This window comes from Eschrichtius robustus, chromosome 7, assembly GCF_028021215.1.
Source record: "Eschrichtius robustus isolate mEscRob2 chromosome 7, mEscRob2.pri, whole genome shotgun sequence".
Taxonomy (NCBI): Eukaryota; Metazoa; Chordata; class Mammalia; order Artiodactyla; family Eschrichtiidae; genus Eschrichtius; species Eschrichtius robustus.
The window spans coordinates 75,097,600-75,124,886 of NC_090830.1; the positions used below are offsets into that span (position 1 = coordinate 75,097,600).

The 27,287-nt window shown below is 52.6% G+C and overlaps 1 protein-coding gene across 1 annotated transcript in view; it reads left to right on the forward strand.

Moving 5' to 3' along the window:
* The window catches only part of COL13A1 (collagen type XIII alpha 1 chain), a 146,250-nt gene that overhangs the window by 33,665 nt on the left and 85,298 nt on the right, over positions 1-27,287 (forward strand). The window contains 1 exon segment of the mRNA XM_068548868.1: positions 13,416-13,423. Within this exon segment, the coding sequence (XP_068404969.1) occupies positions 13,416-13,423 (8 nt within the window).

Here is a 27,287-nt window from a genome sequence, read left to right on the forward strand (position 1 = left end):
CTCTCCTGAACACCCACCCAGTACTCTTTTTTTTTTTTTTTTTTTAAATTTTATTTATTTATTTATTTATTTATTTTTGGCTGTGTTGGGTCTTCGTTTCTGTGCGAGGGCTTTCTCTAGTTGCGGCGAGCGGGGGCCACTCTTCATCGCGGTGCGCGGGCCTCTCACTATCGCGGCCTCTCTTGTTGTGGAGCACAGGCTCCGGATGCGCAGGCTCAGTAGTTGTGGCTCACGGGCCCAGTTGCTCCGCGGCATGTGGGATCTTCCCAGACCAGGGCTCGAACCCGTGTCCCCTGCATTGGCAGGTGGATTCTCAACCACTGCGCCACCAGGGAAGCCCACCCACCCCGTACTCTTTTGACTGCCCACATTGCCTCTCCTCCTGAGCCTCTGAAACACCATTGCCCTGGGACCAGCCCTTCCAGAGGAATCTGTTTGAACAGCTGCCTGTTGGCTGCAGCAAATGCAGAAATCTCCATTGAGCCCCTGCTGTATACAGAGCACTGGGCACTCAGGTGGATACAACATTTGTAAAGGCTTCAGATCTGCACTGAGTCCTGGCTCTTGTGAACACGGTGTAACCCTGACTCTCTGGGCCTCGGCTCCCACATCTATAAAATGGAGCCATGACAGTCTCACTGAGTGAATCTCTCAGTGAGTTCATGTGTATGCAGCTCCTTTGAAAGCTCGAAAGTGAATTGCCATTTGCTGCAAACATACCAGTTGCTATTTTCATAATTTACACAAAGACAAGCAAGATCTTGTTCCCGCCTCCTAGAAGCTCATCTCCTGATTGGGCCCTAAGCAGTGTCCACCAGAATCATTTCACCACTTATATCCTGCAATGTGTACATGCCAGCTGTGGCGTTTAGAGAGTGTGGTGGTCTTAGAAGCCTGTCCGGGGCAGGTGACCCCTTCATTCATTCATTCTCAGGGGCAGGCACTATGCTAGGCTCTAGGGATATAAGGGTCAAGTTGACTGACAGGCCTTGTCCTCCTGGGGCTTCCAGTCTAAAAGAGAGAGCTAATAAGCATATAAAGAAATAAATAAGAAAATATCCATTGATTATTATGATGAAAATGAATCAAAGGCCTATTTTCCATGGAGCCTGGTGGGGGTGGGGGCAATGGTATCTGTTTGAATGTGGGTCAGGGAAGGCCTCCATGAGAAGGTGACATTTGAAATGACAAGAGGGACCCTGCCTTGTGAAGAGTTAACAAATGATTCAGAACTTGAAAAGTGCTTAGACTAAGCCTGGAATAGAACAAAGCACTATAAAAGTGTCTATTAAATTAACTAATTAATTAATTGACTGATTAATTCAGAGGATGGGGTGTGAGCATTCCAGTCAGCAGGAACAGCATGTGCAAAGGCCCTGAGGTAGAAATGAGCTTGGTGTGACTGAAGAAGAGAAAGAAGGTCAGAGTGGCCTGATGGAGTGAGTGAAAGGGAGAGAGGTCCTGCCGGCAGCCCTGAGGTGCCTTGCATGACTCTGGCCTGTGGGGTTTGTAAATTTCATCATTAGTGAACCAGGAAACCACTGGAGGGTTTTAAAAGGGGAGCCACACACTCAGAGTACAATTTACCTTCTTCTTGGCATTGATAGAGAATGGACTACAGAGGCAGGGTGCTGAGGTAGGGAGAGAAGATCCTGCTGTGGGTGTCCAGGCAGTGGTGACAGAGGAGATGGGAAAAGTGGAGAGGCTTGGGCTATGTTTTGGAGGTGACATTGGCAGGCCTTGCTGCTGGGCTGCCTGTGGCAGGGAGAGAAAGAGAGAAGCCAGGCAAGACTAAGAGCTTTTTGGCTGGAGCCATTGCCTGCCTGGCTGGGCTGTGCAGGGCATGGGGCTGGAGCATGGCTGCAGCCCAAGGTGCCAGGTTCCTGGAGGCATGGCATCAGGCCTGGAAGAAGAGGCTGAAGGAACAGTCAGCAGCACTGAAGGCGCTGGTTACTTAGGGGCCCTATCATTTACACGCCCCCCAGCTGTGGCATCTGTTGGCTAGAGTGAGAAGTCGGTTGAATGGCCTAGTTTCACTTCCAGTTCATAAGTTCATGCCCGGTTTGTTAGGTGCAGAGAGGGGCCTGGGTTTGGGGAGAGGGAGAGACGGGCCTGTCTGCATGGCTGTGGGCATACAGCTTGTTGGCTGATGTGATGCAAAGGGCCCCCCGGGTAAAGATGTCCTGAGTTCCCCTTCCCACCGCACAGCTCACGGTGTATTTCCTTCAGCGTTGACTCCGGACAGGCTAGGATGATAGGGCCCCTTTGAAACTTGAGCGAGGTAAGTTTAGGACAAATTAAGGAAGTCCTACTTCTCACAGTGACTCAGGAGCTCAGGGGACTGCTTCCCCCTCGAGGTGGTCCAGGCTGGGAATGTCACGGGATCCCAAAGGGATCTGGGGAAAAGGACTAAATGCAGAACCCTAAATGGCTCTGGAGAGGAAACCTGGGATCTGTGTGACCTTTAAGCTGACGTCAGGGAGGAAACCAGTCCCTTGAGGCTTGTGCTGGCAATGGAGTCAGGAACCTTCCTAGTCTAGCTTCGTACCCGCCCGGGCGCCCGAGCTGGAGGGGCCCCAGACTCTGCCCCACTCAGTCCTTTCCTTTTACCCAGGAGGACACTCCTCTGTCGTCCATCTGCCAGAAAGCCCGCAGCGGCGCCAGCGCCTTGACGACAAAGTCCAGCTCGGTCCCCATCTGGCCCCATCTCTCCCCACTGCCCCCCGCCCCCCTTGCAGCCTCGCTAGGGCTCTCTCCCCCTTGCTCTGCCCTCTGCCAGGAGCACTCTTGCTCCATCTTTGCCTGTTAACTCTCTCTTACTCTTCGGATTGGGCCTTAGTTGTAATCGCCATCCAGGGAGTCCTCCCCAACTTCCAGCCCCTTTCCCACCGAATGCTTCTGCTAAAAGCTTCCTCACAGCCTGCGGGTCCCCCAAGCAGACCCTTATCCCACTGCATCATCATGGCCTGTTTAAATGTCTGTCTCCCTCTGCACAGCCGGCTCCGTGCCCTCCCCAGCACCTGGCATGGGGTAAATACTCTACAAACCATCATTTAAGGAATCAGGCCCAGAGAACAGAATTGCCTTGCACACAATCACAATAGCATCCTTTCGGACATTCATCCGTGCACGCATTCAACTCGTGTTACCTAGCACCTGCTCCATGCCAGGACTTTCCTAGGTGCAGGGGACCCGAGGGTGTGCAAAGTAAGTCCCAGAACTTACCGTCTAGTGAGGGAGGCACCTCCATTGATCGCACTAGCAAATGTACAATTGCAGTGGTGACCAGTCCTACCAAAGGGAGTACAGGCTTTCATGACAAGGTAGAAAGAGTCCTCAGGGTCAGGGAGGTCCAGGAAGGTTCCCCTGAGGAAGTGACACTTGAAGAGCAGAAATTGACCAGGAAAAGAGGGGAGGGAGAGGGTTCGTTCCAGGCAAAGGGACCGGCATGTGCAAGGACACTGAGGTGGGAAAGAGGGTGGCAAGAATGCGGAACAGGAGGAGCTGCATGGCCAGAGCAGGGAGCTTGAGGGGAGAGTGGCATAAGACGAGATTTGGAAGGTCGGCAGGAGCTGGAACATGGCTTGTGGACCATGTTAAGGTTTTTGCCTTTATCTTGAGAGCAATGGGGAGCCACCGAAGGGTACTGAGCAGAGCCATGACCTAATCATATTGGTGCATTGAAAAGCTCAGACTGACTTCTGTACAGAGCAGGGACCTGGGTGTCCTCACACCCAGTCCCTATGTGACATCCATATTCTGTACCCCCGCCCCGCTGAGGTCAACGCGTCTCTCAGGATTCCCTTCCCCTCTCCCCTCCCACCTCCCGAGCATTCATCTGCCCGAGCTTCTTTGGGCCCTAATGTTATCCCCACCCCGAATGCTGGCTTTCCACTGCACCGCGGTCTCTACCCTCTTGTCTCCAGCAGTCACAGCAGGCTGTGGGTGCCCAGAGGCTAACCCCAGTGTGCTGCCAGGGGACCAGTGTCCCCAGCAGCAGCCAGGGGGCAAGGACTGCGTCACTCATGGTTTGCTCCTTCCAGGCCCTACTGTGTGGGGGTTTCAGACAGGGGCCACAGTGATTGGCTAGCGCCATTTGCACCGGAGCAGTGGCTCTCACAGGCCTCAGGTCTGCAAACATTGGAAGTCGGTGCCAGGACTAAGCAAGGTTAAATCTTCCCCATTGCCTGGGCTACAGAAACGCAGTGAGAGTAAACTGTTTATATTCTCCAGCTGCGGAGCCTGTGACCAAAGGCCTCCTGCAAAGAAATCGTGGTTCGTGGGATGTGAGTGCTGGGGGATGTGGGATCATCTCCTCCAGCACTCACTGTCACAGCAGGAGTGGAGGGCCCCGGGGAGGCCCAGCGTCTCACACAGGGCAGTCACACTGCACAAACCGTCAGAGGATTCGACTGGTGGTCACAGAGGCCACCAGCCTGAACTGGAGCTGGTGTGATGATGCGAAGCGCCTCCCAACCGCACCCACAATCTGGGGCTGAGAAAAGGAGATGCAGTTAAAGCCTCGTGGCTCAAAGCACGGGTTTGGGGCCAGACAACCCTGGGTGCAAGTCCTGCCTTTATCACTTGTCAGCTGTGGGGTCTTGGGCAAGTTACACAACCCCTTCAGTCTGTTTTCGTTTACACTGAAATGTCCATTATGACTGCCACTAGCCACATGTGACTATGTTTAAACTAATTAAAATTAAAGTTTAAAATTCAACTCCTGGGTCACACCAGCCTTATTTCAAGTGCTCATGTGGCTTGTGGCAGTTGTGTTGCACAGCACAGACATAGAACACTTCCATCGTGGCAAAACATCCTGCTGGACAGCTTTGATCTATAAAACGAGGGTGATGAGGAGACTTATCCTATGGATTTTGATAAGGATTAAATGAGATAATGAATGTGAAGCAACCTGACACAGTACCCTGAGTAGAGTAATTGTCTACCGATGTTTACTGTGATGGTGAAGGTGGCGACAGGGTTGGTGACAGTCTGTTCATTTCCATGTGCATTCTCAGCGGCCGGCTGCATCCACCAGAGAGGTGTTGCCATCCAATAAAAAGGTGCTGGAGCTAGGCATCAATACACCTGGGTTTATCTATCAATAAAAAGGTGCTGATCCTTTGCTCTGAGCCAGGCTCTGTGATAGGTTTTCGATAGGTCACAAACTGGAACAAGAAATGGTCCTCATCTTCCAGGAGAGATGCCCACAAATAAAGTATAGAATGTAAAAAGCACCCAAGGAGAGTCAGAAGCAAAAAGAAAGGAATAGCAAGCCCTGAGGGCTTCCCAGAGGAGGCATCATTGGCTCTAGGTCTTGAAGGAGGAGTGGGGCTTGATTTTTAGAGGGCAGGAGGGCAGCCCAGACCAGGGAGCAGCAAGTGCTAACGCATGGGGCAGAAAAGCTGTCTGTGCAATGGAAATGATGGACAACTCAGCATGGCTGGTGCGGAGGGCATGGGGCACAGGCCCGGTACTCAGATGCCAGACACTCAAGATTTATGGAATCAGTGATCCGAGGGAAGCTCGTAACTGTGTCCTGCCCCCCTGGGTCTCACATCTGCTCCGATTACACCTCCTTCTCTACCTGGATTTTACTGGGTGCGAAATGAAATTCCCCATTTTCCTCTTGAACCAGCTTATTTCTCTTGTATCCTTAGCCTCAGGGAAAAGCAGGCCGTACCATCCACTACCAAGACTAGAAACTGGACGCTGCTTCCGCCCTCTCCCTCACTCCCCAGTTCACCAGGCACCATGACCTACGGACTCAGCCTCCTTGATATTCCCCATTGTCTGCCCACCCCCCCTCCCCGCCCCCCAGCTCCTGCCACCGTCTTACTCCCACCCTCAGCCATCCTCCAGATCCTTGCCACAGCATGCTATCAATTGCCCCTCCTCCATTCTGGTCCCTTCCCCCTACCCTCCACTTTGCAAGTAGAACAGTTTCTCAAAACTGCCAACCCAATCAAGACCTCCCTTGCTGAAGACATTAAACGCCCCCGGGATGCTCCCGAGATATTGCTTCTTGCTCAGCCTGGTCTTTTTCTACGTTCCAGCCACACCAACCTAGGCATTCACCAACCCGCAGGCCTCCTTCAACCCTTCCTCTCTCTCAGCCTGCCCACCCTGCCCAGCAGAAATCAGCTTCAGGCCACCAAGTCTGGAAAGCTTTCTCTGCTTCCTGCGCCCATCCCTACACCCTTTCTCGGCACTACCCCCATGCAGATAGATGCCCAGGGCCCACACCAGATCTTCAGCATCAGAATCTCCGAGGTTGTGGTCTAGAACGCTGCGTTTAGATAGGCATTTCCAGGTTTCCTTCTGCCCACTGAGTTCTGAACACCGCTGCTGTCTCTACGGTTCATTTTAGTGCATTGTTTTGTTCTCATCTCTCTTTTCCCCGCTGGACGGCGCATTCCTGGGGACAGGAGTTAGGGCAGGGACAGGAACGGTGCCTTGCTATCTGTTTCCCCAGTGCCTGGCACAGGGCCTGGCCCAGAGCCCGTGCCCAGGCAGTTCTGAATGAACCATTCCTGGACGTGGCGCGGATCCTGTGCCCCCCTCCTTCCAGCCTGTGCCGGAAATAACCTTTTATGAAGGCTTTTGTGAGTGGTTTGTGATCTCTCTGGGAGACCATGCAGGTTTCCCTTGGTTACAGGGGAACCTAGATGAAGGGTGGTACAGCCCTTGGTGACGAGGGGCCGGGGGTCCCCCCAAAACAGGGAGCCTGGATGAGGCAGGGGTCTATCATGCTAGAGGGGGGTTAGGGGAGAGTGTCCTGGTTCCTAATCAACAGGAAGGGCCTTCTTCCTCCAGGATCACTTTTCAGCCCAGCTGCTTGGACATAACCTGAACTGGGGTTGGGACCGTGGGGGAGGGGTAATGACAGACAGGCTGATAGGGAGGCCAGCAGCTGGACAGGCAGCACGTGGCCCTGCAAGCCTGCCCAACTCCCGCACACCCCCAGTTCCCAGGGAAAGGCCAGTCCAGGGAGAAGGCTCAGCTGGTAAGCACATAACACCCTCCTGCTCCCCTCCCCCAGCCCTTTCCTCCCCTCGTTCTGCTCTCTCCAACCTCAGGGACATTCAATCCTCCCTTTGATGGACAGCCAAGAAAAGACTTCTTCCACATCCTAAATTTGTTAGCACCAGCTAATCATCTTAACCTTCCTCCCTCCTGCGCTCCCAACAGGTGCCTCCTTAAAGACGCAGGGTGCTTTTTTGAATCTCAGCAAGGAGCCCCAGGAGGGACCAAATCCCCCACCCCCACCCCGAGACGTCCCTCCTCTGTGCAATGGCTCCTGGTGAAAGCTGGTGTGCAGGCATTTGGGGTGGGGGCAGTGGCTGCAGCTCTGCTGCTTGGAACCCTCTGGTTCCCCCTCCATCGTTCTTAGCTGGGGCTTCCCAGTGGGAGCTGCGGTTCTCCTTAGGGGCTCACCCGCAGGGTGCTGCCGGAAAACTGAAGCCAGGCAAATCCCAGGCAAGCGGGTAACTTCTCTTGCCCAGACACTCCTCCTTACCTCTCTCCTATTTTCTCCTCTTCTCTCATGCCCCGCTCTCCTAGCCTCTTCCTCCTCCTCCTCATGACAGCCACCGTCTATCTACTGCAGCTGTACAGTGTGCCAGGACCCATGCTTGAGGCTCGGCTCCAGCTCCTCTAGAACTCCAGGAAGTAGACATTCTTATCCCCATTTTACAGATGAGAAAACTAAGGCTCAGAGAGGTGAAGGAATGTGTGTATATGAAGTCATCCCTTAAGAGTCAGGGCTGGAGATTGGACCCAGGCCTGACTCAAGAGCTGTACTGTTGACCACTGTACCATCCTGTCTCCAAACACACACACCCACACTGCTCACACGTGCACTTGCCTCAGGTATAAGTGACCTACTGTGATCTGTTCAGTCAAGTTGCCCCTGTAAATACCTTGTACAGGACCAGGCACATAGTAGGTCCTCAACACATGAGTGCCCCTTCCTCCATCCTGTCCCCGCACCTCTCTCTCTCCCCTTTCTCCTTCTCTCCCTGCTTACAAGCCAGGTGAGAAGAGCCAGGACAGAAGAGAATGTGGCCCTGACCTCATCCTGGCCCTAAGCCTCCCAATAAATAATGGGACTGTGTATAAGCCTCTGGCTCTGCAGCATCTCAGCTCAGGAGGACAGGCGTTTGCAGGGATTAGGAGCCCTGGGAGGGAGGGACACGGGCTCCTGCCTAGGCGGAGGAGGGGCCCTGAATCACTCTCCCTTTACCCTCCCCATCTGTGGCCCATAAAAGCAACCAGGCAGGCCCCACAAAACCAGCCAAGAACTTAAAGAAAGTTCAATAGGTTCTTCCCCTCAAGGTCCTCAGTGGGGTGGGACTGGCCCACGGGCAGTGGGCCGGGGAGGAGGCCCTCTGCCTGCGGAGGCTGCATTCTGACCCACAGGCATGAGAGCACCTTCTGAGAGCCAGTGTGCTTGGAACTCAGGCAGGAAGCACAGCCCTTCTTGCCCCCTGGCTCCACCCATCTTCCCCTTCCTAGCCTGTCTGGGTTCTAAGAGTGGGGTTGTCTAGGCCTGATGGATTCTAGGATCATTTGCTCAGGTTCTCTAAGTCGGGAGGTGAAGGAGCCCCTGGGAGCAGCTGAGACAAGGGGCTCTGGGGGAGGGGGCAGGACAAACGCAGAGGTTGCCAAGAAGGTGGATAGCTGGCCAAAGAGTATCACGAAGCCGTACAGCTGAGGTTGCTGACAAAGTGTGAGCGAACTGTGGCCTGAATTAAATTAAAATCAACCCATGGCAAACATCCTGACCCACAAGGTGGCCGAGTAACAAGAAGTAAAGCTGCCATTTACCGAATGCTTATTCAGTGCAAGACCCTTGCATCCATATGTCCTGCCCTCATGACAATCTTACAAGCTGCTACTACTAGTTCCATTTATAAATAAGGAGGCTGAGGCCCTGAGAAATTAAAAGAAACTTGTGGGGGGCTCCAAACTACTGAGAGTCACTGGGATTTGAACCCAGGTCTGTTTGGCTCCAAGGCTCCAAAGCTCATGGCTCCCAGTGTTATAAGAAATGCTGAGAGTGTAAACAAAATCCCCCTCAGTGAAAGAGGGAAGAGCCCGACAGGTGTGGACTGATTTTCTGTCTCACGTGGTTGGCATCTGATTCACCTGTCTTCCCCACCCCAGACTTCCGTTGTGTCTTTCTGGGGACAGATGGACAAGGATGTTTCAGTGAACAAGAAGGGGATCCCCCTCCTCTTATAAAACCCGAACGAAGCATCCGCCACAGAAGAAACAACCAGCACCAGTGGGGAGCTTAAGGGCAAGAAAGGCTACACCACCACCCTTGACATCCGCCATCCAACAGCTCTCCTTATCCCTACGTATCACAGGCAGTGCGGACATCTGCACAGCTAAGGGCTGCCACATCCAGCCGGCATTTGCCCCTGCAACACCGTCCCCATGGGGTATCCTGCTGTTGCCATGGTCCCCAGCCGCCCAGGGTACCGTGCCCCCCTTCTCTGCCTGAGTCACACAGGCAGTTCATCTCCATATTCCCCTCCGGCTCAGATGGACTGAAATTGCCTTAACAATTTTACCAAAAACAAAGAGAGGGAATTCCCTGGCAGTCCAGGGGTGAGGACTCAGCACTCTCACCCCGGTTCAGTCCCTGGCTGGGGAACTAAGATCCCGCAAGCCACTCAGCGCGGCCAAAAGACCCAAAAAAACACAGAGAAATATTAAGACCATTTTTCAAATGTCTTGGAATGTTGAAAGGTTCTTAAATCACAGTGCCTACAAGGAACAGGTTCCTGACCCTAAACCCGCAGAAAGTCACATGCAGGCCTCAGACCCATTGTCCCACCAGAGACAAGATGGGATTTCCCTCCCCCTTGAATTCCTTTCCTGCTTCCTCCAGGACGGCGGCTGGGAGCTGGCACAGATGCCCTGGTCACCTGACCAGGTGCTTGAGGGGGACTCGGGCAGCAACGGTAACTCACCATTTCCTTCTGCCCCAGCACAGAGCCCACGGGCAGGGACCAGGCTCGGCAGCCCTTCTGCCCCGTCTTTGGGAAGGGCTGTGGAATTATTGCCTCACGATGGTAGGTTTCTCTTCTTGTTTTTTTTTAACGAGAGGAGAGGATGTTGTTTCTCTTTTTTCACATCTCTTCTTGATCCTGGCCCCAGCCCTACCAGCACCCCTGCCACCAACCCCAGCCCCTATTCTGCAGACTTTCTGACCCTAGTAGCACGGGGGTCCTGTTTCTTCAGAAGCCAACGGTGTAGTCTTGCATCATGTTCAGGGGCTACTGACAAGGCTGGTGTCTCCTGACATCTTCCCAGGCTGCCTCAACCTGTCCCCAGGGCAGGTCACCACTGTCATCCCCAAGTGACTCTTTTATGGGCGATTTTTTCCCATCTGCTGAAGTCACAATGTTCCTGGCCTCTTTCCAGGCCTTGCCCACTGTGCACTGCCTTCAGGGGATTTCAGCTTCCCTGAGTTGTCCTGCCCCAGTGCCTGGGATGTGCCGTGGTCCCACAGCCAGCTCCCGAGTGAGGTCAGAGGTCAGGAGAGTAGCTTGGATTGACCATCCTGGGCTCCAGTGAATGATTTATTAGCCACTGTCTCCATTAGGGGCTGTTAGCACATCAAAGCGGTATTTGTAGAGCCTGGAAAAGTGGTGACTGTGACAGACGTTAGATGGTAGCTGTAGCTATACCATAACCCACCCCCCAGGTGAGGTGGTTGTTGAGAGAAGAGAGTGTCACTTTGGTTCTTGACTACAGCAAAGGTGAGATGAGACCCAAATGTCCACGTTCCTTAGCATGAACTTGTGCTTCAACGCATGACATCCTTGTGTTCGGAACTCGGTGGGTTTCGGCTGCACAGGGCAGTACAGGCAAAAAGAGTGGATTCTAGAATCAACAGGATCTGGGTTCGCATCCCAGTTCTGGCATCTGGGAGCTGTGGGAGGTTGGGCTCATTATGGTGTCTCTCAAAGCCCAGGCTTTGCTTCTAGAAGGATGAGGATTACAGTGCTGCCCCTAGAGGCCTGGTGAGGGGCCCTGGGACCACATGTGTAAACCGCGTGGCACAGGAGGGCACTCAGTGAATATGATTTCTCACCCCTTGGGGCATGTCCAATGTGAGGGCGCTTTGGGGACCTTCCGGGGGCCACCCTCGCTCAGAGGAGGCTGCCTTCTGGTCAGGGCTGTGCTTGACTTAGTGCTGTCGACATGGGGACTACTTTATGCTCTGACTCCTCCACTGTCTCCCACCAGCGAGCAAAAGGACCAGCTGCTCTCCTGTGATGCTGAGGGGCTGAGGCAGACTGGGTGCCCTGGAAAGCTGGCTTTGAAACGGGTGACGGGAAGGGAAGGATGCAGGAGTGGGCAAAGGGAGAAGCTGAGCTGCAGTGTAGTCTCAAGGGAGGCCCAGCCCACCCCGGGGAGCTCTGGAGCCGGGATGGCCCTTCAGTGCCGTCCCAGGTTGGGCTCAGGGGCTGGCCTGCTGTGGCGGCCTTGGACAAAGGGCTTCTCTTCAGCCAAGGCAATCCTTGAAAAGAACTGACGGTGAGGGCTCTGTGCCAGCAGCACCTCTGCCTTCCCTAAGGGAGCCATGCATCCCCCAGGGAAATGCCAGGTCCTGGGGAGTTTCTGGGGCATTCCTGTATACGCTTCAGAACTTGTAGATTTGTCAGACTCAGTGAATATGTCTGTTCTCCTTCATCTCTGGCTTTGGAGGATTCCTCAGGCTCAGAAAAGGGGAGAATCAGAGGGAGCTCTTCCCGTGCCCAGTCCAAAGTCTGGACACCTCAAGGGTTTCCCAGTACACTTCGGACAAACGCCAAGCTCCTTGCTCTGGCCTTCCAGATCGTTTGAGCTCTGGCCCCTGCCTGCCTTTCCTGCCTCATCTCATGTCAATCTCTTTTTTTCCTCCCAAAGCTCTAGGGCAGAGGTGCTAATAGAACTTCCTACAATGATGAAAATATTTTATACCTGTACTGTCCAGTACAGTAGCCATTAGCTATATGTAGCTATTGAATACTTGAAATGTGGTTAGTGAGACTGAGGAACTGAATTTTTAATTTTATTTAATTTTAATTTTATTTAATTTTAATTTTAATGGCCACAGGTAGCTAATGGCCACTGAATTAGATATCACAGCTCCAGCTATAAGGTCTTTTTTCTGTTTCCCAGACACCCAAGCTTGTTCCTACCTCAGGGCCTTTGCACTTGCTGTGTGGCTTGAATGGAATAATCATCCCTTGGATCCTCTCACACTGGCTCCTTCTCGTTTTTTAAGTTCCAGCTCACCTCCTCAGAAAGGCCTTCCTCCACCATCTAAGCTAAAGCATTTTCTCATTTTCTCAAATTCCAGCCTCTCTCCAGTACATTACCATATTTTAACTTCAGGGCAGTTATCAATGCCTGGATTTTTCTCATTTATTTCTGTGTTTGTTTGTTTGTTTCTTTGCTTGTTTGTTTTTTGTCTATTGCTTGCAACTAGAAAGAATAATGACAATGTAAAATCTAATATTTACATACCTCTTACTGTATGTTAGGTACTGGTTTAAGTGCTTCACGTATATGATCTCACTTAACTGTCACAGCACCCCCATGGTAGGTATTGCTTTGCCCCCATTTTACAGATGAGGATACTGAAGCTCAGAGGTTCACTTGCCCAAGGTCACACGCCAGGACTCTGTCTTTTTCACCTCTGTAACCCCAGCACCAACTTAGGACAGTGCCAGACACAGAAAGCAAGAGCTCCAGAAGCAACCATTGACTGTGGGCTGGCTAGGACTTTGCTGGGTGGGGAGGCTGGGCTCGTGTGAGCTCAGGCTGGCCTCCAGCCCTGGGTGTGGGCACCGGCCCTGCAGTTCTGTGGAACCCCAGGCTGGAACAGTGGGCCGGAGGTGAGGTCCTGGGTGGTGCTGAGCGTGGCCTGCAGTCATACACACCCAGTCCTGGGAGCCCCCAGTGGGCTGAGTGGGGAGAGGAGTGGGGACTGGCTGGGCTCAACTTCCAAGCTTTCCTCCTGGGCAGTGAAGTGATACTCTCAGCCAAGGTGGACTCGTGGCAACTGAGGCAGGGGCTGGGCCAGGGACTGGGGCTGAGCTGGGGCTGAAGCTGCTCAGCCTGTGTTTATTGTGCTTTCCCGGTGCCTCGGGCAGAAAGGGACCAGAGCTTTGGAGACCACCCAGCCTTTCCCTGCACAGAGCTCTCACACCGCTTGCCCTCCCCACCGAAGCCCTGGCCTCAGGCTGTCCAGCTGCAGGGGGTGGGGTGGAGGGGCTGCCGTGCAGTGGGTAGAGGCTTCTCCGCTGTGAGCTCCTTCATGCGGATCAGCACCTAAGACAACCTGGGCTCCCGGGGTGCCCTGCCCCCTCTAAACAGCATCTTCTCTTAATTGAAAAGTCAGGCAGGGCCTCCTGTCGGAAGGCGACCTTCCATGAGGAGGGGACACTGGTGGCCACCAGAGAGGCTTCACCCTCCTCTTGATGCCGTGTCCCCATTTCCTGTGGGCTCCGCAGCCCACCCCCTCTCCATGTGCAGCCCCCCACCCCTGCAGGGAGGGCTTATGAGCTTTGGACGAGGAGCCTGAGAGGCAAGCATCGGTTCCATTGAGGCCTCTCTTCTGCTGGGTGGCCTGGAGTAGCCTTCTTAACCTCCCAGCTGAGGTTCAGTGCTCCAGAAACTCTCAAGAGTTTATACACATGTGAGGTCAAAAGCAAGGGCAAAAAGTCAGAGCGATGTTCATACAAGGTTTCATGTCGACCCAATACTCTCACTTCCTTAGCCTAAGAAAATTTATCACGAGAGGTGCTAAATGCACAAAGCTATTCATCATAGCATAAAATACAAAAAACATAGAGACTTCCAGATCTAGTAGCCAACAAATCTAGGCCAATCTTGCTATACTGTGCAGCCATTTAAAAAATGTCACTTGGAAGGCAGCACAAGGGTGGGAATGCGATTACCTTGTCATGTTGAGTGAAGAAAGCAGCATCCCCTATTGCATGCTCGCTAATTTCAACCCTGCCTAGGCATGCATGGGGAGGAGGATCAGAGGGGAGAAGGGAAAATGGAAACAGTTGTGTGAGAGCAGGGGGCTGGGGGATGATGCTTTTCTTTCACGAAATGTCCTTTAATGTTCCTAAAGAGCTGTTTTAACAATAAATACATGTCAGAAAAGCAAACCAAACTTTTTTTAGAAAGCAAAGCCAAATGCAAGATCCAAAGGGTTTTCACTCTTCTCAGCTCAGACGTATCCAGTTCCTTGGCCCCTGTTCACCGCAGTACCCCGCAGCCCCAGCACAGACACACGAGGTCACCCAACTCGCAGTGCAAACCGGGTCTGACCCCCAGCCTGTCTGGGTTGGGATATAAGACCACAGAGCCCAACTTCATCCTTTCTTTTTCCTTCTGCCTCTTCTCCTATCACATGTTTAAGGCCCTCTCAGTTCAGAAGATAGTGGTTTCCATCTATCTCTGCTTGCCACCAGACTCCGGTTAGCATTTCTACATCTTCAGTTTATGAAAGTTCTTTGACTGGCAGTTGTGCTAAGAGCCTGGCCAAGGATGGCAAATATGTTTCCTCATGGGAGCCAGCTGTGATTGATTGGTTGTGGCTGCCACAAGTACGAGAAGCAGCATAGAAACAGATTGGTTATGTCTGCCACGGGCCCTGGATAGATGAGTAGTGAGTGATACATATCCCAGGTATTTGCTATTCCAGAGTAGTCTGGTACTACAAGTAGGGCTCTGACATCTGGGCTTCCATCTCAACCCTGCCGGTGCTTCCCTGAAGAATCTTGGGTACTGAACAACTTTGTCCTGTACGAGGAAGAGAGGATGTGCCCTTATTTAGGCAGTGTGCTGTGTGGAAAGAGGATGGCTTCGCAGTCTGATGGACCCAGGAGAGAATGCCACCTCCATCATTTTTAGCTATTTGACCTTGGAAAATCTATTTAACCTTACTGAGCCTTGGTGTTTTCATCTGTAAATTAGAATACATGCAGATAAGATGTGTTATGAGGATTAGAAATAGTGAATAGGAAACGCCCAGTCTCCTGTCTGGCACACACTAGCTGTTTTCCTGTTCAGAGGGTTTGGTGGTACCATCCAGGCAGGTGACATGGAAGAAGGCCCATGCCGGGTTGCCAGGCTGCTGCCCCTGAGGCTATGTATGTCGTTAGGGCTAACTGGCCCACAATTACATATGCACACCTTAACCATGACCTTGTGGGCAGATAGCACAGCTGCTTGAGACATAATTGAGAGACAGAGACAAGCAAATTTTTCACTTGATTATGCTATTATAAGTTAAAACAGCAGTCCCCAACCTTTTTGGCACTAGGGACCGGTTTCGTGGAAGACAGTTTTTCCATGGAACGGGGTTGGCGTCGGGGGGATGGTTCAGGCTGGTAATGCAAGCGATGGGGGTTGGCGACCCCTGAGTTAAAACACTCTGTATTATGACCAAACGTTAACATTTATTAATTATTCATCACAGTATATATTTTTAATTGTGTACAATTTAAAGTAAGATTTAAGAAAAATAGATACCCAGGGCAATTAAGCACCTCATTAATTGTTAATCTCAATCACTGCTCAACATAACCCTGCTTTACCTCCAAGCCTGAGTAGAACTCAACTTTCTAACTCACCTGCCACCCTAAGGCTCGGGTCTTGTTCAGTGCTAGTCATCAGTTCTGGGCTTCCATGCCCAGCAGCAGGAGGAAGGCAAAGAGGGGAGGAACGTAAACACGCTTGAAAGTGGCATAACTAAGCAATTCCACACTTGGTTAAAGCTAACTCTCAAACGTAAATTCAGTTTGCAAGTACTGTTAGGACACTGTTTCTTCACAGACTTCTAGCTCCGTGATAACCAGTGGATCCAGCCATCCACCCATTCATGTCCTCAGCAAGGATCTACTGAGCACGTATCCTGGCTGTGGAACTGGAACACATCAGGCCTGGAAGATCCCCAGAGATTATGTATGGTGAATTAGCAGCTCAAGGACCAAATGCAGCTTTGTTTGGCTTGCTGAATAGTTTAAAAAAATTTTTTTAATTAGTATCAACGTTTAGAAATCAGAATATTTTGCATAAAATATCCAATTTTGGCTTTTCTTAAATATTTTCAAGATCTGACAATAGTGTGTCTGCATCCCCACCTGGCAGTACTTGGTTGGAACTGATAGGTGGTAACTCTGTTTTAGGCGCCCAAGCAAGCCTTTAGTGCTTTGCCACCGTCTCTACCACTCCCTATCGCACTACACCAGGCCTGCTTCATTCACTTGTTACTTGTCTGGCTGTACAGACAAGTACAACTCCAGTGCCTGTATTACACAGGCACTGGAGTTGGCAGTATCTAATCTCCCTCAGCTTCTCTTAGAGTAGTGACTAAAGAGTAAATGATTGCACCCATCAAAAATCTTAGAGTCTAACAGAAAAGACAAGGAAGAAAAAACATGGAATTGGCTTTTTCACATAGAAATGAGACCAATAACTAACTGAATATCTTGAGGGCTTGGAGAGAATTGTGCACAGTACTCAGGGGTCATGGTAAATCAAAGCCAGCTACCTAAAGGAGATGGTGTGGAGCTGCGGTGTACATGCGGTGACCTTTGCTGGAGAACTCTGTGTGCCTTTTGGATGTGGCAAGGGATCATCGCTTGCACACTGCTGACTTCTTGGGGAGGATCCAAGGCGAAGAGTGGGGGTGGGGCAGGAGGTAACTCTTCTTGGGAGGTATCTCCAGAGCTTGTGGGAGGATCTCGCAGCTTCCTGGAGATTCAGTCAAGGATGACAAGTTCAAGTGAGGTTCCAGATCCTTATCAAAATAAGGGTCAGAGCCAGCAGAGTCTGATGGATGCCCCAGCCCTGATTGATTTCCACCCTGACAACGCAGGGGGTGTCTTGATAGAAAACCTCTCCCCATTCCCTGGGCCCCAGTCTGTGCTCGGGCAGCCCAGCCCCTCTGCCCTGTGCCGGAGGCCACTCCAGGAAACTGGCGGCCAGAGAACAATGCCTGCCCTTGGCCTCAATCTGCAGAGTTGGGCCTGCACTCTCCATCAGTGAGAACTGTCCTGAGATTTCCTCACTCAGGACTTCTGATTCTGACCCCAACCTGGAAGTGTCGGGGCCCAAGGAAGCAAGAAAATACGTAATTTGTCCCACGGGTTCAAAGCTGTTGACTTTGTACTGTTTTATTCAGATGCTTGCCCAGCCCCATCCATCCTGCTCTGCTTATCTCAGCTTACCCTGACCCCTGCCTGTTTGTTCTTCGTGGTTTCCAGTGTTTTGGGGGCTCATCTGGGAGGCAGTGCAGCACAGAGGCTAACGGCCTGGGCCCTGGAGTCAGCCTGCCCCTGCCAGCTGTGACCCCATGCCGGAGACACCACCTCTCTGTGCCTCAGTTTTCTCATCTGTAAAATGAGGGTCACAAAGGTGTTCATCTTATAAGGCTTGTACGGGCTGAATATGGTCATGTCCATAAAACACTAAGAATGGTGCCTGGCACATGGAAAGAGCTCTCCGTGTTAACCGTACCTGTGCTTAGAACGGAGGAAGGTATCATAGCCTTCTGGGATAGGGTGTCATTTTTTCCAAGTTCATAACCATAGTAATTATCATAGGTATCATTTACTGTATGCTAACTCTAAGCCAGGAGCAGTGTTTAACCTTTTACCTGTATTCTCTCATTTACTCCTTGAATTCCAACAAGGTAGATACTATCATTGCCCCCATTTTATAGAAAAAGACACTGGAACTCAGAGAGGTTAAGCAACTTGCCCAAGGTCACACAGCTAGCAAGTAGCAAAGTTGGAATTTGAATCTGTGGGTGTTTGGCTTCAAAGCTCATGCTCTTCCCATGATTCTGGGCAGTTTGATAAGTGAAAAGTGCAAGTTCTCAAGTTTCTAACCTGCTACTTCTAAATAAAGAAAGGAACAACGAAGCCATGAGACCGAGTGTGCGTGTGGCTGGCTGTAGTTCCTGCTCAGACAGGCAGTGTCTCAGTGGGGTTTATAATCAGTCCTCAGTGGGGGAACTCAGGGAGCCAGCTTTAAGAGAGATGAGAGTGGTCTGAACTTAGCCCATGGATGAGGCCATGCACAGTCCTCAAAGGGACTAGAAAGGACTCATTGCAGATTTTCGTTCTCAACAGTCTAGCCCTCTCGCCCTACCACCTGTCTTGCTGACTCTTATTTGCTTTCATGGAAGCGATAAATGTAGGGGTTAAAAAGGAAAGCTTTAGGGTATAACTGATTCCAAGTGCCAGCTCTGCCTCTTACAGCTGTCTGACTTTGGACAAATTATTTAACTTCTCTGTGCCTCAGGAGCCCCCTATGGAGCAATAATAGCAATAATAGCACTGAACCTGCCTGGGTCGTGGTGGCTAGTCAGCGAGGTAATGCATAGCTTTGCAGCTAAGGACATGCCTGGGCTCCGGCTGTACGACCATGGGCTGCTAATGTGACCTCCCTGCCTCAGTTTCCTCATCTGTTAGGTGTGGATAATAATAGTGTCACCTTGCAGGGCTATTGTGAAGAGCAGGTGAGACGATGTATAACAGACTTGGCTCTTGATGGAGGTTGGTGAGTACTTGATAAATATTCGTGTTTATGACAATGATGAGACAAAAGACTCAGGATGCCAGCCTCATAATGAGTTGTCAGTAACTGTGACTTTAATATAAAAACAAAAGCTCATCCTTGGGAGGTCCAGGCCTGGTTGTAAAGACAAGACCTACGAAGCCTGTGGCCTCTCCCAGGCCTCTGGGGGGTAACATCCCGTGTGGGTCTGACCAGGGTCTCGACCCCTGGCCAACCCCTCCCCTCTCTCCCTCCAGCAGTTGCCTGATGGGGCCCGGGCAGCAGAGCTGTGACGTTTGAGCTGCCCCGAGCAGGGCCTGCCACAGGAACTTCGGATGCAGTGGCCAGATCCGGTGTCAGGAAGAAGGTCTGGGCTCAGAGGTGTGGTGCCTCGGAGGCTTGTCCTCCTGCAGGACCCATGTGACAACCGAAGGGAGAAAGCTAGCCCCGGCTCAGGGCTCCAGTGCAGGGGGGCGGGGTGGGGGGAGGGCGGCAGTCCAGTGTCTTAAGACCACTTGCCGCTTCCAGTGCAGTCAGTGGTCGCTGGGCCCAAGTTTGCAGGCGAGCGGGCTGCCCGGGGGCTGGAGCCAGAGTGGGAGACCGGAGTTTGCTGGGTAGCACTTCCCCTGCCTATACCTCAGCCCCCCGCCCAAAAAATGGGGCTGCTGATACCTGCTCCAACCTTTCAGGGTTGTTCTGAGGATCAAACGAGTAAAGATAAAACAAGATCCTTGAGAGGGCGGAGGGCTGAATGTCAATGAGACAGCCCAGTCCAGGCACATGGCACCCCAGGCAGGAGCTCGCCAGGTGGGTGGCAGCCAAGAGGGAGAGAGGACAGCATCCCTCCAAGATCCACAGCAAAGCCGGCTCTAATCTGGACGGAAGTCAGGGTCCGGCCCCTGAGCCCAGAGGGGTAGCCGCAGTCTGACTCCGGGGGTTCCTGGCCCCAGTCTTGAGGAAGAAGCTGGCCAGAAGCTCAGGCTGAGGGACAGGGTATCTGGGTGTCACTTGGAGTGGGGAGGCATCTCCTGAGCTAGAGGAGCCCTTGGGAACAGGGACGGTGTTTGACTTTCACAGCATCCAGCACAGCAGCCCCATGCAGCTGGGGCCGAGCAGATGTTTATGATAATAAACACTCGTGCAGCGAACATGAAGGGGACACAGCTCACGTGTGCAGAGATGCGGTTGTCTTCCCCCTCCCAATACTGCGTTCAGCTTTGCTCTCGAACCCCTGCCTCTGCTGAGGGTGAGAGAAATAACCTAGAGAAACTCAGCCACTTCCTGTTTAATACTCAGCCCCTCAGACTCACCACTCAGTCAGTTCAGGACAACATCCCCTCCTCTCTCATCCTCCCAGGACTACAGCTGCCGTGGCGCTGGCGAGGGGACACAGGTGTGGCCGGTGGCCATCTTTGGTCGGAGCCGTTGTCCATTCTGTGGGGCCTGGCGTTGCTCTCTGTCCCTGGACAGAGCCCCTTCGGCCAGGTCCCCACGCCCGGTCTCCTCCCTGTCTGTGGCCTCCTGCCAGCCAGCAGCCCTCATGGCCACTTCCTGGAGCCTCGGGGCTGCTTCCCCAGTCACAGGGCATGCGGGAGTCTCGGGTGGTGGGAACTGCGGTAGTTGGACTGGGGTGTCCCCTCCCTCAGCGTCCTCGGCTGTGGCCTTCCTCTTTGCCTGCGCAGACTGACCCCCCCAGAGCCATCTTCATGAGGGTTCCTGGCCCCAGACACTTAACCCTCACCCATTCCCCGCTAGGCCTGGGATTGGCTTCCCCAGAGACATGGGGCTGTGTGAAGAGTGGGTGGAGACTAGAATAAAATCGAGGTTCTGTAGGAAGGAGGAAGGGAGAGTGGGTGGTGGGAAGACGAGAGAGCCTGCTACCCAGACACCCGCTCCACATCCAGAAGTGCAGGGCAAGGCTCCTGCGCCTCCCCCATCCCACTGCCTCCGCGGTGAAGGGAGGGGTTCACTAAGGACAGGGAGCTCCAAGAGCACCTGGAGCTGGCCCAAGACCCCAGCAGGTGGGAAGGCAACTTCCATGGTGTTTGCAGGAAGGTGACCATTCGAGTTGCCCTCTGGTGGCTCCAGATGTGGCAGCAGTAGGTCATCGGGGACCTCCTGGGGCCAGGACATGAACTAAACTGGAGGGGGTCTTGCTGGCTCCTGTCCCTTTTGTGTTCACACCTCCCCAGTCTCTCTGCCAGTCTTGACAACTGGATGGGGACAGGCAGAGAGGGCTGCAATTAATGCTAGTTCCTACCCCTGGCATAAGCTACAGCTGGGGAGTCCAGGATACCCAACCTCTCCACCTCTGTTGCCCCCCAAGCCTAACCCAGTCCTCCCTGATAAGTCAGAAAATGACCCTCGTGCTTTGCCTACTTGTTTCCCTGTGTCTCACCACCCAGACGGCTCTAGTTCCAAGATGACTAATAGATTTCACCTCACGTGCCAGCTTGTGCTGATTGATAGTGGCCATGTTGGAAAAAATTGTGACGCCTCGTCAGGGCGCATTGTGGGAAGACTAGCTGTGATCGATTAGCGGTGTCTGCCACGAGTGCAAGAGTAGAAAGTGTGGTGTGTGTGATTTTAGCTGCTGCCCACTCCTCTCAGGACCTGTTATTCTCCATCAGCCTGAGCTGGAAAGGTCTGGGGATGTCTTGTGGCTGACATCATCATGGGACAGATCAGAGTCTCAGTGTGCTGGAAAATGGTGAACAGTTGGCTTTTGGGGTCAGGGTTAGGCTGCTTTGTAGCTTTTGCCAATTTCTGTGGTGTGAATACTCCCACCGTGGTTGATTTCTAGCTGCCAGTGTGAACACAGAGTTGGGAAGAGATGATCACGATTGGCCCTCACAAGACACCATTTGAGTATTTGTATATTTTTTCTAAGAACTATAAAGCCTGCCACCCCTCAAAGCTCTGCCAGTGGTGGGCTGTTCCAGGAAGGACACTGGACTAGAATTCAGGAACCCTTACCAGCCGTGAACCATAGGTGAGTTACATCCCTTCTGAGCCTCAGTTTCCTCATCTGTGAAATGGGAGCTAGATTGTGGTGAACCTCAATACGGGGAAGCATTGGTCACATAGCATGATTTGTGAGACATGCTCCCGCGGCACCAAATCCAGATGCTCTGCCCAGAGGTCTGCCGTGACCCCCTGTAAAGCCAGTATCCCCTCCATGGGACTGCGCGGGAGAAGGACTTCCTGTTCTCTTTGATGTGAGCCTCAAAGGGCAGAGGCTGCCTCAGATCTTGTTCAGTTTCCCTTAACAGGCCGTCGTGCTTGTCCCTGACAAATTTCTCTTGATGGTTTTTGAGCTACTCGCGTTTCCCTCCTTCACCACTCCTCGAGGCAGAGTTTGCCCCCTTATTTCACCTACGTGTGTGCCTCCTTCCAGCACGGGGGCCCCATGGCCCTGGGAGGCTGTGCCAGGCTGCTTGCACGCCACGGTAGTGGCAAGCCTAGGTTCAGCTACCCGCTGAGGCACATATGAGCTCCACGACCACGAACACATACTTAAACTCCCTGGGCGTCGGCTTTTCCATCTGTAAAATAATAATAGTCGCTACTTCACTGGTTTGTTGGGCGGTACATAAAGTTGTTTGCATAGTGTCAGGCACGGAATAGTTGCTCAATAAATGAATTATTATTTGTCCTAACAAGGTCTTGAGTGGAGGCAGAACAGGCCAACCTATAGAAGAAGATCCCCAAAGTTGGCAAACCATGGGTGGAGTGCGGCCAGGGCCTCGTCCTAGGGGTACAGGCAGGACTACAGGCACAGGGGGAGTCCAGAGACAGGCCTGCTCCTGTCAGTCCACGCAGGATTCCTCACTCTCGGCACTATTGACATTTGGGGCCAGATAATGCTTTGTTGTAGGAAGCTGCCTGTGCACTGCAGGATGTCTATCAGTACCCCTGGCCTCTACCCACTAGAGACCAGAAGCAGCCTCCCAGTTGTAACGATCAAAAATGTCTCCAGATATTGCCAGATGTTCCCTGAGGGGCAAAATCGACCCTGGTTGAGAACCCATGTTCCCCCAGACAGAGAGCGACAGGCACTGTTGTTAGTCACCCAGGTCCTAGGAGAGCCAGGGTTACAGAGCATCTGTCCTGGCAGGATGGGTGGGTCGGCACGTGGCAGAGCCAAGTGGCAGGTGGTCAGCTGCAGGCAGCCTGGCAGCAGGCACCAGGCGGCGTAGGTTGGGGCTAAGACCCCAGCTGCTGGGAGCCCAGCAGTCAAGCAGGGTCAGTTCACGCCTCATATGACGTAGAACCTGGGCACACTCTGTGGTCCTCTGCTTCTCTGTCCAGGACCAGGACTGGATCCAAGGTCTGGGCGGGGCAGAGCCTTCTGTACGGGGGTTGGGGAGGGTGGTAAGAGGGGAAGGGAGAGGAGGGGCCCCACCCAGCCTGATGACCTTGATGACCTCCAGTCTGGAGAGCACAGGCTTCCGGCTAAGAGAGACCAGGTTCAAACCCGTGCTCTGTTGCATGGAAATTAAACCTACAAAAAATAACAGATGCTGCCATTTAAGACAGGGAGACCACCTTAGGCAGGTTGCTTAACCTCTAAGCCTCACGTTCTTCATTTGTGAAATGAGGATAATGCCAACCTCATGTGGTTGTTATAAGGATTGCATGTGCTGTTATAATGGCTATATTTAGCATTATGTCTGGCACGTCATAGGCACTCAGTAGATGTTGTTGATTGAGTGAGTGGGTGAATCCTCACACAGCAAACCTTTCTCCCTTAAATCCTTTTGTTCATTTTAGTTCTCTTCTCTGGAATTTCTCCAGTTCTCTGACATAGGAAACTGTTGATTTCTCAACGGGAGGAAATGAGTTACTCATCTCTGTATCACTAGAGCATCAGGCCTGGTAGATATTAGGTGCTTAAAAAATGAAGTTTTCCTTCCTCAGAGGGCAATGACTGTGCCTTATTCATCTTTATAGAGCCATAGACCAGCACAGCGACTGACACACAGCAGGCATTCATTAAATGTTTGCTGAATGAATAAATGAACATACTAAAAATGGTTCAAAGAAAGGTGTGACATAGAACACTAGCTGGGATTCTTTATTGGAGTCCATCCCTACGTGTCCCTTTAGGAGGAACATGACTGTCTTACTTGGAGGAGGTCAGCCAATCCTTGGGAAGGGCAGCAGTGGCCTCACTGAGGTGGTAGGTGAGAGGATCAACAGCACAGGCCATGAGAGACAGTGTGGTTTGTTAGGAAGACCCCTGGATGGGGAGTCAGGAGACCTGGGTTCTGGTCCCATCCCTGCCACCCATCTATGCAGTGACCCTGCATGGTCACTACCTTCCTTGGGCTTCTGTTTCCCCATCCATTCAATGGGCGCTTGGTCATGCCTTGGGGTGACTCTATCTTTTGGTGCTTGGCCAGGGTGACCAGTCAGTTAATAGCCATGTTACTGAGCGCGGCCAAGTGACCCACATGTGTCATGGGGGCTCACCCACCCAACCGGTGACATCAAAGCACTACTGATTTCACAGTCGTCTCCCCAGCCACCTTAGAGCTAGCTGCTGGGCTTTGAACACAGCACTAGATGAAGCATCTGCTCTGAAATCCAGAGGTCTGATGAAAGCTGTTTGGGGCAGGGCAGTAGTTAGATTTCCCAAGGCGCCTAAAGATTGTCCAGGGGGACCCTTGAGGATTATCATTAACAGGGGAAAAAAATGTTAGTGATAGAAAAAGTCTTTTTTGATAATTCCTCTATCCCTCTCCCCCTTCCTAAGGTACAGAATCAACTAACAAACAGGGCCTTTTCACATCCTGAAGTCTGTGTAAGTGACAGGTAGGGGAACACTAGCCTGGAAGAGCTTGACTGTGCCAAATTCCTTTGCATCGGACAAAGGGGCCCGTAAAAGAGAGATGAGAGGGTTGGGTCCAGAGAGAGGAGCCAGAGGCTGAACACAGCGGACATCCAGGGGAGAGGATTGGAGAGGGAACAGGTCTGTGGGCGATTTGGAGGTGAGGTGAGCTGCTTTCTGAGTGAGAGGCACGGAGAGGGGCAGTGGGATGAAGAGTCAGGAGCTCTGCTGGTTACTGGCGGCTTGTCCCTGGGGGAGAAGCTCAGCCTGTCTGTGCCTCAGTTTCCTCATCTACAACGTAGGCATAACAGAATCTACTCTGGAGTGGAAAACACTTAGAATTGTGCCCGGCATGTAGTAAGGACCACAGAAGTGTGTGCAGTGGTGGTGATGGGGATATAAAAAAAACCTTGAAATCGCCAGTAGAATTTACATCACTTGGGAGGACCCAGCAAACTGCCCTTCAGGGACTAGGCTGAGTGCCAAGTCTCACGGTAGCTGCCCGGCAACACCTGGTAATACCTGTGCGGCCGAGGCTGCTAACAGCGGGCCGGGCCATCACCAGGGCTCTGCTGTGTCACCGGGGACACCCCACCTCCACCACCACCAAGAATCTGTGCACCGGGAGCCCGGCGGGTGCAGGACATCTGCTCTCCATGTGGCTAAACCGTCCCCAAATTGCCGTGGGCTGAACTTTGTCACCAGTCTGTTTCTCACGAGGACACTTTCCCCCACCAAGAGGCACGGACCTTCCAGCTGGGCTGGCCCCTCTGGCAAGTGCACTTGGGGGATATTTTCAGATTCTGGGTGACATTCCCCTGCCCCTCAGCCTAATAGGTCCCAGATGTCCCCTCCTCCCTCGACCTCCCTCCCTCTCGCTGTTCTGAAACCTCACTGCCGGCCCGCCTGGGGCCTCCTCGCCCGGGCATTACACCCCTTGACTCTTTTCTTTTTTTTTTTAATTTAAAACATTTTGTTCCCCCTTAACATGACGGCTTGACAGAGGCCAGCATGAAAGAGGCTGTTTCCTCCTGGAAGGGGACCAGGATGGAGAAACAGGCAGATGAAGGCAGAGAAGGAAGCTGGCTTTGGGAACGTGAGGAGCAAGGGGAAACATAAGCAGTCTTTATTGGCTGAGCATAAAAGAAGCGCTGGGAGTAGCAGCTGTCTTAACGTGGCCAGGTCACCAGGGGCTAGGCAGACACACCGGGCCCAGCTGGGAATCCCACGGGCCCTGGGGCTTTGGTGACTCATGTTTGCAGAAATGCCTTTCAGTTTGCTATCTTTCGGCTGCTGCTTTTTCTCTCCCTTACCTCCCCACCCATCCTCCTGCCCCTTTTGCTGAACATTTGAATTTGTAATTCTCGGCTGTCCGTAATGAGATAGGGCTCTTGCTGAGGCCTGTGGGAGGGAGGAGGGAGAGTGGCCACAAGGAGGAGGAAAGAAAGGAGAGAGCCTGGAGGGAGGGTAGGGCCAGGGCACAGAGGCAGGCAGTGAGAAAGAGGGAGTGGGCAGTGGACCCAGGAGGGCAGAAAGCCTGACTCAGAGCTTAACAGAAACCAGGACAGGCCCGATAGACATCAGGTGGGGAACCCAGTGAAAAACCTCCTTTGGCCCCTGCTGTTCCTGCCTGTTTTCTGTTGCATTTCGTGTGAGCGTGGAGAGACAACGGGCATGCTGATAATCACAGCCTCCAGGTTCTGTAACACTCTGACCCTTGGCAAAAAGCCTTGGTGCCCAGTGCCCTGTGTTCGACAAAGCCACCATGTGCCCCAGCTGGGTCGGGTCCCAGGGAGCCCGTTTTGTGGGGTCGGAAGCTGAGATGTGGAAAGGACAGTTCAGGAAGTTAGGGCCCCAGCCTGGCTGCACCTGGGGCCCAGACCTCTGGATTTCTCATCCAGTGATAAAAATACAGAGATGAAATAAAGGGGGAAGAGATTATATTGGTGACAGTGGGCCAGGAAAATACAAACTTCGAAGACCAGATGGAAACCCCTCAGCTGAAGAATTCTGGGAAGCTGCTTCTGAGCAGCCCTTATGGCAGTGACACTGACCCTGGCATTTTCTCTCTCTCTTTCAGGACCTCCTGTAAGTACTCCCTGGAAGCCTGGTCTCACGCATCTGAAAGGCCTTGCTCCCTGCTGGTAACCGGGCCCTGGGTGGGGGTATTGAGCCCCCTACACCCTCCACTGAAGACTGCAGGGTCCCTCCAGAAGGATGACACGGCCGTCATTTTGCTTTCCACCCACCTCTGCAGCCTCCAGGGCCAGACCATAGTTGTGCCCCAGACAGAACAAGTCCCAGTTGCAATCTGAAAGGCTGGTTTGCCCCATTGTTAGCCTTCTCCTTTGTCCCCCAAAGAGGCAAGTGGAGTCAAAGAAGCTCCGGGTATTAGAAAGAAGAAAGAGATCATCTCTGGTCAGGTCTGGTCCTTGAAAGTCCCCTGCCCTTTCAGTAAACAGGTCGGTGAGCGGCTCTTAAGTGTGGACTGCTCCTGAGGACGCAGTGTCCGCACCGCTGAGTGGGCAGCTCCATCTGGCCAAATCACTTCGGGCAGGTGGTGGTTGGTGGTGGCGGCAGGGGTTTTATGTAAGAGAATGATGTCAGCGGGTTAGATTGGGAAACAACACAAATTAGAGGCAGCCTGTCGGGCTGCTTCCCCTGGCATCACCCTAGAGCCAGAGGCGGGGGGGGGGAGCTGAGCCATTTCCAGAGAACCTGAGAAGAGCCCGAGGAGACCGTCTCCCCGAAGTAATGGATCCAGAGAACAGGGGCATGTCTTCTGAGGACAGCATTCGATATCCCAACAAAAGGCCCAGAGGTCGCTGGGGGAGCTGGGTATTGGAGTTGAAAGGGCCGAGCC